The sequence below is a fragment of the Struthio camelus genome, chromosome 3, assembly GCF_040807025.1.
Source record: "Struthio camelus isolate bStrCam1 chromosome 3, bStrCam1.hap1, whole genome shotgun sequence".
In the NCBI taxonomy this organism is placed as follows: domain Eukaryota; kingdom Metazoa; phylum Chordata; class Aves; order Struthioniformes; family Struthionidae; genus Struthio; species Struthio camelus.
The window spans coordinates 20,026,086-20,037,361 of record NC_090944.1 but is presented as its reverse complement, the minus strand read 5'-3'; the positions used below and the strand labels follow the sequence as shown (position 1 = coordinate 20,037,361).

The 11,276-nt window shown below is 38.0% G+C and overlaps 1 protein-coding gene across 5 annotated transcripts in view; it reads right to left on the bottom strand.

Moving 5' to 3' along the window:
• Nucleotides 1–2,125: 2,125 nt before the first annotated feature.
• The window catches only part of SMC6 (structural maintenance of chromosomes 6), a 36,048-nt gene continuing 26,897 nt past the window's right edge, over nt 2,126–11,276 (bottom strand). For 3 of the 5 annotated variants that reach the window (XM_068937124.1, XM_068937126.1, XM_068937127.1), the window contains 4 exons: nt 9,612–9,717; nt 7,632–7,784; nt 5,987–6,084; nt 4,083–4,576 (listed from right to left, as the gene is read on the bottom strand). In XM_068937124.1, the coding sequence (XP_068793225.1) occupies nt 4,468–4,576; nt 5,987–6,084; nt 7,632–7,784; nt 9,612–9,717 (466 nt within the window). In that variant the 3' untranslated portion in view covers nt 4,083–4,467. Of the gene's footprint in view, nt 3,453–4,082; nt 4,577–5,986; nt 6,085–7,631; nt 7,785–9,611; nt 9,718–11,276 lie in introns of those variants that run through there. The other 2 variants (XM_068937125.1, XR_011140039.1) reach the window with 2 other exon arrangements.

Here is an 11,276-nt window from a genome sequence, read left to right as displayed (position 1 = left end):
AATGCAGGGACATTGTCAGAGTGTGCAGGGATGCGACAAGGAAGGCTAAGGCCCATTTGGAATTAAATGTGGCAAGGGATGTCAAGGACAAGAAGAAGGGCTTCTTCAAATACATCAGTAGCAAAAGGAAGACTAGGGAAAACGTGGGCCCACTGCTGAATGGGGCGGGTGCCCTGGTAACAAAGGATACAGAGAAGACAGAGTTATTGAATGCTGCCTTTGCTTCCGTCTTCACTGCTAAGGCCAGTCCTCAGGAATTCCAGACCCTGGGGACAAGAGAGGAAGGCTGGAGAAAGGAAGACTCTCCCATGGTCGAGGACTATTGGGTTAGAGATCTTTTGTCCAAACTCGACATCCACAAATCCGTGGGCCCCGATGGGATGCACCCACGAGTGCTGAGGGAGCTGGCGGATGTTGTTGCTAGGCCACTCTCCATCCTCTTGGAAAGGTCCTGGAGATCAGGAGAGGTGCCTGAGGACTGGAAGAAAGCCAATGTCACGGCAGTCTTCCAAAAGGGCAAGAAGGAGGAGCCAGGAAACTCCAGGCCTGTCAGCCTCACCTCCATCCCGGGAAAGCTGATGGAACAGCTCATCCTGGAGGTCCTCCCTAAGCATGTGGAGGACAAGAAGGGGATCAGGAGTAGTCAGCATGGATTCACCAGAGGGAAATCATGCTTGGCCAATCTGATAGCCTTTTCTGATTGGAATGCGTGGCTGGGTAGATGAGGGCAGAGCAGTGGATGTTGTCTCCCTGGACTTCAGCCAGGCTTTGGACACTGTCTCCCATCACATCCTCCTAGGTAAGCTCAGGAAGCATGGGCTAGATGAGTGGACGGTGAGGTGTCTTGAGAACTGTCTAGATGGCTGAGCTCCGAGGGTTGTGGTGAATGGCGCAGAGTCAAGTTGGAGGCCTGTAGTTAGCAGTGTCCCCCAGGGGTCAGTCCTGGGTCCAGTCTTGTTCAACGTATTCATCACTGACCTGGAGGAAGGGACAGAGTGAACCCTCAGCAAGTTTGCTGGTGAGACTAAACTGGGAGGAGAGGCTGACACACCAGAAGACTGTGCTGCCATTCCGAGGGACGTGGACAGGCTGGAGAGGTGGGCGGAGAGGAACCTCGTGAAGTTCAACCAAGGCAAGTGCAAGGTCCTGCACCTGGGGAAGGAATAACCCCATGCAGCAGTACAGGTTGGGGGTTGACCTGCTGGAAAGTAGCTCTGCCGAGAAGGCCCTGGGAGTGCTGGTGGACAACAAGTGGAGCATGAGGCAGCAGTGTGCCCTTGTGGCCAAGAAGGCCAGTGGGATCCTGGGGTGCATTAGGCAGAGTGTTGCCAGCAGGTGGAGGCAGGTGATCCTGCCCCTCTCCTCAGCCCTGGGGAGGCCTCACCTGGAGTAGTGTCCAATTCTGGGCTCCCCAGCGAGACATAGCACTGCTGGAGAGAGTCCAGCAGAGGGCTCCAAAGATGAAGAGGGGACTGGAGCATCTCTCCTCTGAAGAAAGACTGCGAGAGCTGGGCCTGTTGAGCCTGGAGAAGAGAAGACTGAGAGGTGATCTGATCAATGTGTACAAGTATCTGAGGATGAGGCCAGACTCTTCTCCGTGGTGCCCAGCAACAGGACAAGAAGCAACAGGCACAAACTGAACCACAGGAAGTTCCACCTGAACATGAGGAAAAACGTCTTTACTGTGAGGGTGACTGAGCACTGGAATAGACTACCCAGAGAGGTAGTGGAGTCTCCTTCTCTGGAGATATCTCCAGATATACGGACACGATCCTGTGCAACATGCTCTAGATGACGCTGCTTGAGCAGGGGTGTTGGACTAGATGATCTCCGTAGGTCCCTTCCAACGCTATTCTGTGATTCACTTACACATGCTTATTAGAGAAGCAGTACATCTTTCTACATTTCCTCAAAGTTAAATACCTCTAAATACCTTAATGCAACATTAAGCAATCCACTGCCATCTTAAATGGTCAACAGTCACAAATGTAACATCATGATCACAACTGTTTCTGTCTAGGTAGCTGGTATAAACAAACTCCTTATCTAAAGTACCAAGAATAGGACAGCTTTGAGACCTTAGTAGAATCACTGCAAAAATAAATGTATCCAAGCAACTGCTTCAGTAACTGTTTATTCAGAAGTAATCCTCTACCATGAAAACAGTTGCTTATCATAATCACAGTCAGGCACACATTTTCATTAAGTACAGTGATAGATTAGAATAAATACATCATATGATTTGGGATCAGACTAAAAGATCAGAAGTGCTGCTAACTGCTCCAATATTTCAAGTAGGACTTATTCCAGCAGTCTGTGGAAAGCTTGGGAGAAAGTTAAAGTGTTAGTCCAGTAGGAAAGTGATTTTTCCTTCTTTTCTCCACACAACTATGAAAGTACTAATGGAGATAAAAACACTTTTCTCTCCCCTGCCTCTGCACTCTTGCTTTAATTTCTTGGATGCTGAACAAAATAGGAGAAACTGATACTACATCATTGTATAAATTCATATATGGTAAATTCATATTCTAGTTTTACCAAACTTAAAATGTGGTTGAAGATCATGTAACAGTACCCAGAAAAACAAGCTAAATTGAATTTTGCATTCCAGAAAAGTTTTGCAAAGTATGCAGTTTGCATGTTCCCTCCCCACCCCAATACTTCACATAACCCTAAAAAATTTGCAAGTTTCTTTAGTATATACTTCACAAAAACCATAGGAGTACAGAATTGTTTAGTTTGGTAGAGACTTCCGGAGGTCTCTAGTCCAACCTCCTGCTCAAAGCAGGAGCAACCCTGAATCCTCCAAGGACAGATTCTACAGCCTCTGCGGGCAAACTGCTCTGATATTTACGATACTCATCATGAACTCTTCTTCCTCCCTCCCCTCCATCCTTTCAAAACTTACCCACTTCATTTTATGACCACTGTCTCTTGTTCTCCTGCCACGTGCTTCAGTAAAAAACCTGGCTCTATTTTCCAAGTAACCTCTTCTCAGACACGGGGAGGCTGCTATGAGTTTGTTGGCCATTACTCTAGCCTTTCGGAAGTAAACTTCTGAAGTCTTTAAAAAAGTCACTAGATGCAATTCCTAAAGTTAGAATACAGTAAGGAATCTACGGCAGTGCTACTGTATTTCTTTCAATTCTTCACTAACTTCTGTATCTTAAAAACACCTACAAACTTAATACATGCTTGTGTAAAAACTAAATGTTAACACATATCACCATGCAATGGCAAAAAAAAAAGTAGCTATCACGACAATTTAGAATTTGAACTGTAAAGAAATTTTATTGAGGAACTGCTATTTGGTAAATAACTGTAGCAATTTTAGAACTGTTCTCTGAAAAGTCTTAATTGTTCCTGAGACCCTGTAATGTCAAGAAAATGTATGCCTAATGGCTGAACTTTAAACTGATTGTTTTTGAAGAGCTCCCAACAATTTCAAGTTCCTGGAGGGAGAAGAACAGGAGAGAAGAAAGTTAATATGGAGCAATTTGAAAGACCTACTTTTTCTTTCTCCCTCCATCCCCGATAAATGTTTGCATTTTTTAATAAATGCAAAGGTCACTCTTATTTTAACTGCCTTTACTGTGGTTTAGCCCCGGAACAAAAACAGAAAGCCTTCAATGCTATAAAAAAACTTACTGTATCATTTCTCAAAATTCTATTCTACTCCATTCCTATATATTGAACATCTCTACTTCAATAAGGACTTTTGTCACTTTCATTTATTTTAGTTTATATTAAAAAAAAAAACCAACATGATTCGCTATAGTTTTTGTAAGCTCATGTCCAAAGACACTCAAACTCTTCTCTACAAACTCTTTAGGAAGGAAGACAAGACATTCTCCCCTACCCAGGGAACATACTGCAAGGGAATTTTCACTTTTCTAATAATGCAAGTATACACTGTAAGTAAAAATTAGTTGTGTTCAGCAGCTGTAGTTCCATGGGAAAAATGAAAACACATTTACTGCACATGTTAATTAGCGTATGTTCAACAAATAAAGCAAGAGTTAGGAAGACATACCTTAAGATCAGTTTTTAAGTGTGTAGGGACACTAAAGCATTACTACAAGTGTCAGTTCTCAGAGTTTATTAAAATATTACGTCACAGTTATACAAAATATATTTCATATTTTTAGGAAAAAACAGAACAATTGATTAAAAGATCTAATAATTAGGAGTTAAAAATATCCATCAGCTGAACAGTTAGGATTTTCCCATCATCAAAACTGTGTATTAAGTTTACACATTGTGCTTAAATCCTTTGTCTGTACAAACACATACAGTAGTTCTAAAAAAAAAAATATTTATATATATATAAAAGAACCTTTTCTTTTCCTGCAGGTATCTAATGAAAGGTCCTCCTATCCAGCAACAGGAAGTAATAACCTTGTATACATCAATACACATTTATACTGTAACAATCCTCAAAACTGTTACATTCATACACAGATATACTTATTGATTTTCCTCCTCTTCATTCCTATTTCGGAAATTCAGTGTTGTTTGGCCTCTTTCAGGGTCTTGCAGTCGGAGGATTCGAATAAGGGTACTTGTAGGTAGAGAACTAAAAATAAAACATACATCATTTAAATAGTGTTTTCCTCTACACAAATTTCAGTATTTCTTCTTTCCACTGTATATTTGCCTTTACATAATTCTATCTTTTTTCTTAGACAGTTTTAAACAGTAACATGGGGCGAAGTTTTGGCTTCATTGAACTATACCACAGCAAGATTTAGGCCAAAGCTTGAGGTAAAGACAACAACTGATTTCATTCACATGACTTCTAACAATTAGACTGCCAGAATTATGAAAAGGGTACTTTGAAGTGAAATTGCAAAAGAAATAGTTATCAAATATGGTTCATATTTGCCTTATAGACCCTGAAGCGGCACATGCTTTATATACGCATAATCACTCACATCATACATATGAACACAGTTACTAAAGATATACTTAGGTTAGAGTTTTTCCATTGATTGCTCTACCTGTACTTTCACTGAGGCTGCCTTTGTGCTTTTGTTTCTGTTACACTGTTTGCATATTATTACTGAACATGCGATATGGTAACAGGATACAACAAAATCAAAACCAAATTACACTTCAATATTTAAACTTTTAAACAGTTACCATTCAGGAAATTCCTACATCTCTATTAAATAGAGTTGCAGAAATTTATCCAAAAGCACTTCCACTTACATAACAGAATACTCTTCTACTTTTTTAAATTTTAGGAAGGCAAGACAGTTATACAAAATGAACCTCATCTTAAAGACTGCTTAAACTTCCTGTATAGTCAGCTGAGAGAAGAAAGTTCTTAGGTGATGTGAATTATCCTCCGCAGGTTTCACTGATTATATTTGGCTAGAGAAAACAGTTGCATGCATAAGGTTTGACAGTGACTGTACCCTTGGCTGGGCATAGTTTTACCAGGGAATTATACGGAACTTTAAGAACAGTGGACTACTTGATCAAAACAAGGAAACAAGGGGTAAGTTACCCCTAGTAAGTTCTAGCTTAGTGAGTGAAAAAAAAAAAAAAAAAAGTCTACTCAGATAACACAAACCACTTAAAAGTTCATTAGTATTAAAGGGGAAAAAAGGGGAAAAAAATGCAGTATCTTTTGTCAATTTTGGGAGGGGGGGGTGGGGAAGGTGACTCTGGTAACTACTGGGCTAAAAGCTTCTGGAGCCAACTTTCAACAAAGAAAAATTTCAAAAAGCTGATGCACTAGAGATGATATTCTGATTCAAGTCCCACTGATTTACCATAGTAAGAAACATTTCTTAAGAAAGAGTGAAAAAATCCTGCTATTAACTTATAGAATCACAGTGATGAACTGCTTAGGTGTTGATATTATACCACTACAAATAGCCAAGTTTCTTTCCCCTCACATTTACTTTTTTTCAGATTATACTCCTTGCAATACAACTTCCTTGTACTTCTTGTACTAGGAAATATAACACATCATTACCTCATACTTTGTGGGGTGAGCAAAATGAACTGTCGATGACGCTGAGAGTCAGCCACCTTGAGCATCATATCCATTGCAATTCTTCTGTTAACCATATCCTAAAGACAGAAGATTCATCATACTCATACTGACCCTCTACTTTACTAACTTACTATTATACAAATTAAGATAACTACCCGAGGGGAAAAAAAAAAAAACAATTAGAAAATATCTTAATAGGAAAACCTGCCAAAATTACCAAAGTTTTACTGTATATGAACTAAAGAGAAGTCCTGTAAAAACTGTGCTGGAGAATATTACAGTTAAATTCTAAAAAGCTGCAAACTACAGTCAAGGACAGATTCAGAATAAAAGTTTAAGAATAAATTCCTTTCAGTATATGTGCACTATGGAAAGCTTCTATCTGAAGAACCACACACACTTACGCCAATCTTTTTTTCTACCAACTTTAATATAGCCATGTAGTATCTTTTACTTAATTGGTATGCTAAGATGCATTGTATTTTAGTAAAATGATGTTTCCTATAAAACCCTGTCTCAACTTTACATGAAAGCATTGAAGGGTTGCATAAGACATACATATGTATGTACCTGATTTAAAAAAGATTAATGTATAAGATGGTATAAAACATGTAGAATGGGATACTATTATTAGCAGGGTTAAACAAAGCTCTGCTTCCACATACTATTATGCATGAGTCTATGCATCTCCGTTGCAAATAGGCTGACAGAGTCCTCTTGTGGTAGGTCTCCAGGATTACAGTCAAAGTAGCTACAGAACTTAAGAACTGTGTCATTGATTTATGACATATATATCTTAACGCACACTGAAAAATGGCTGCTTGACCAGGTTAGATGCACCCTTTCCTCCAAAATTCTTTATGTGTACAGTATATTCTCTTTTTCCTTTCCAGGTCTGCAATTTGCAGTCAATAGATCACTGATAGTGGAGAGACACTGAAGGCAAGATAAAAAACAAAATCTAGTATCTACTTATTATTTCTGTCACCTGGAATTAATTCTTCTCCCAAATCATACCACACTGATTAGTAGTAAGTAGGAAAGTAAAAGAGATTTTTGAATTGGTTAATCGCCCATCCAGAGAAGCCATGTACAAAGAGGAGCTTTGTCAGTTTTAGCTGACATTGGTATTTGCTGTTCATTATTCTGCATTTCAGTCTCTTTGAAAGGAGCTACTGAGTGAAGGTACAAGGCTTGGTCTACCTTCAAGTTTCTGAACAGCAACACTGAACTCAACTGCTAGACTAGCCCGGGGGGGGGGGGGGCGCCGCGGAATCAATCCTGAATTTGGTAAAAGTCAACATGTGGGCCAAGCCCAGGACTGTCACAGTATTCTATAAAGGCAATTTGTGATAGGCAGAATAGCAACTGCTTGAGGAAGTAACAGAAACTTCCATTTCATGAATCGCGTGCTTAACTAAGGTTTAAGCATGCAGTTTAAACAGATACACTCAGAACTCTTGGTACCAACTTCAAAAACAGAGTGAGCTTCAAAAACCACTAAGCTAAGTGAACAAGCTCCCTGGTAAGTATTATTTACAGTTACTATAATATTTTAAATTCTAACTGCTTCACTAATCTATACAAATCAGAAAGGAAAATACAATGTAAGTTTAAACTATACCATGTAGACATCAAATTCATCCAAGCATCTGAAAGGAGATTCAGTAATGGACCACAGAGAAAGAATGAAACAAACTGTTGAGAAGGAACGTTCACCTCCTGACAACGATCTCACATCATTAAGGGAAGCTTTGTCTCCCTCTCCAGGCTGGACCTTGAAATAAAATGGAGCAATTTTTAAACTTAGGATGGAGACTTACTAACAGAATCATAGTTTTAACTGGAAACACATTACACACATGTACAGATACAGATCACTTGAGAACAAGCTTATGTATTTCAGTGCTATGTATCTGAAATGAAACTAAAACAGAATGGCTCCTAAACTTTTTAAAATATATTTCCAGAATCATTGCAATCTTCCCCCTCACTAGAAAACAAATAGAACAGAGTAAACAAATGACTTTGCCAGTATTTTCTTAGCTGATTCTCTATTTTTTATAGCCATTAAACAATGTTTAACAGCTGTCAACCAGGATTCTTTTATTATTGTAAAATCCCAAATGTTAACAACTATAATAGAATAGCAGGTAATTGAATCACGCCAGTATTTTAAAGGAACAGTTTCTGTGGAAAAAATAAGTGAAGTGTTGTAAACAGTCCTTTGTTCCATGGATTATGATGACACTTTGTGGCACTCACTAAGATTAAATTTAAGCATTTTGGCCTGTCAATTATAGTACATTTAAACTAAGCAAGAAAATTAAAATTATTTTGTAAACTTTTTTTTTTTCCAGTTTACCTTCCTTGATTAAATTTAGATCTCTTGTATGATATTAACTCTTGCAAGGAAAAGACAAAACATCAGCTATAAATATTAAACTGATAATGCCAGGTAATGACTAGACTTGCTGATTGAGCTGGAAGTTACTTCTCCCAATTAATTAGCACTATATCAAAGAATATTTACGCTGTCACTACATATTTTTTCCCCTAAATTCCTAAAACCCAAGTCTCCTACAGAAACAAAAGCAAGTACTCTGTGACTGGAGAGAAATTTTAGCATTAATACGCTAGCTATCTCTGGGACTCTTGAAATTCAAGAGCATGACTCAAGGAGATGTAGTGTACTAAGATGAAACCCATAAACACTAAATATGAAAGTTATCAGGGAATATAGGCCAAGAATCTTGCAGGGTTCAGATTTATGCACGGATCTCTTTAGGCCCTTTCTTTTTGCTGAAACTACTGCATCTACTGCACTACTAGTAGTAGTACTGCACTACTACTGCACTACTACTGGTGTTAACAAATAGAATTCATTACTATATCTGAAGAAATCTCAAAGTATTATCTAATGAATTTTAGCTTATTTCAAAGCTCACAACTTGAAGCTCTAAACTTTGGGTAGCATAGTCGTGTTTTACTGTGAACTGACAGAAGTCTATAATACTTAACTATTTAAAGAGAAGGAAAATTTAAAAAAAAAAAAGAAAAAACCTATTAGGAACATTTCATAACAAAGGTGAAAGTAATAAAGCATCAAAACTGCAACTGAGCAGAAAAAATGTTCTTGCAATGTTTTTAAAAGCACCTACTAACATTTTTGGGGAGGCACATTAAAAGATAAACTTACAGAACGCACAGAAAATGCATAATATTGAAGCTATCAGCCTTTAAAAGGAAATAGCTAACAAAATAATACTGATATCCATTAAATAATCACACGAATAAAATAAAGCCTCCTGTAACTGAAATAGGAACTGAAATAACCTTGAAAGACTAGGAATTTGTCCACTGTGCAGGAAAAAAAATCCAAATTTATTCCATGCTTTCTAGCAGCCCAATCATAAGATGAGGATATGGTTTGTTTTTGTTGTTGCTTGTTTTCAACTGATGCGCTACAATTGAGGACACTGTATTTTGTGGAGGGGAGAGTGATTCATTATCCTTTGCAACGCATGCTCCAGCGACTGATATAAAGAAATCTATCTATTTATATTCAATATTATGATAATTGAAGAAACAGAAAATAACTTACTGTTATTGAAAGTGTCTCATTCTTATGATCAAAAAGTATTTTTCCACAATAAGCTCGAATACGTAATAAATGGTCAAAGTAGAGCTTGCATCGTAAAGAAAGGAGCCTTAAATCAGTTAAATTATGCAAATAAATATTAGGTCAGTGAGTTTTAAAACATGCAAATAAGTGACAGCAGATTTTTTTTTTTTTTTTTTTTTTTTAAATCAGCAGTACCACATCATAATCTCAAACATTAAGCACTACACCATTAATAACACTTCCCCAAATCAAGTACACTCTGCAGGAGTTAGCGTTAGAAACCCAACATATTCAAGAGAATCATACAAGTACAGTAACAAAATAATAAACCTAGAAGTATATGCTTGGTATTTCTCAATCAAGACTAATTTCTAGAAGTCTGTGCTTCAATCAGCTGGAAACAACAACTCTCTCCTCTCTCTCTCTCTCTTTTTCTCTCTCTTTTTTTTTTTTTTTTTTTTTTAAATACCCTCTTTTTCCACAGCTTGAGCAGAAAAATAACCAGACTCCATTTCCTTTTTACCATCCAGTATTCACACTGTACAGTAAGCATAGGAAAGAACTTGTGAACTCTGTTAGACTGCAGGAATTGGACAGTGTTGAATACTCCTTTCTTACCCCTTTTATCCCCCATCCCACTATATAATTCCCCAGTGGACAACACATCACAGTTCCTTCAAGGAAGGACTACAGAACTTTAAGATATACTATACTTGAACTCAAATTTGTACTCTAGAAACAAGTTTCAGTTTGAGATCAAAAGATTCAAAGTATACACCCAGAGATAAGACAACTAAGTATCCATTATAGTCAGTGGAGATCTACAAAAGAAGAGCCAACAGAGGGCAAATCAACACATCTTTAAGTAGACACTTAGCAGCTGGTCTACAGAATCACTCTATAGGCTGTAAAGATGATATCAATTTAGGACTAATGGGAGCTAAATAACCTACTGTGCCTACAGACATACCTATAGGCACCAAAAGGCAAGTATCTGATTGTGCATGTAAATTTTATCCACTAGTATTTCTGCATCTCCACTGCACAGAATACGGCTCTAATAGATAATAATGATCAGGAGAACCTATTGACATCCACTTAAAAAACACAGACTGAAAAGTATGAAGAAGAGGGCCAACACTACTGTCCCTCAATTTTTCCTGAAGAGAACGATAAAGGGGAAGGACTGCATTGGAGAAGAGCAGAACATCAGTCACAATTTAGTGCAGTGCTTAAAAGGCAGCACAACTAGAACCGCAGATACAGCATGGTAATTATTCCAAGTTATTCCTCGCATCTAACACTAGCTTTACAGCAGCTTAAGTGTCCAAATCTAAGATCATCACCTATGCTCCCTCGGTAGCCCGTCAAGAGCAAGAAATTAATCTGATTCTAAGATAGCATATTAACCTACTTAAAAAAAATCTCTCAATCTACTGAGCTTCACTAGCTACAAAAGGAACCAAGATATTTAACTTAAAGCAGATCCCTAATTTTTCTAAGTATCCAAGAGGTAAAAGAAAATTACCTCCCACCAACAATAAGGATTTGGGATTTCAAGTGAGATCCATCACAGACATTTTTCAAACAGGCAGATGAGATCTCAGAGTTTTGCGAGTAGCAGTTTCATGAATTGTTGGATAT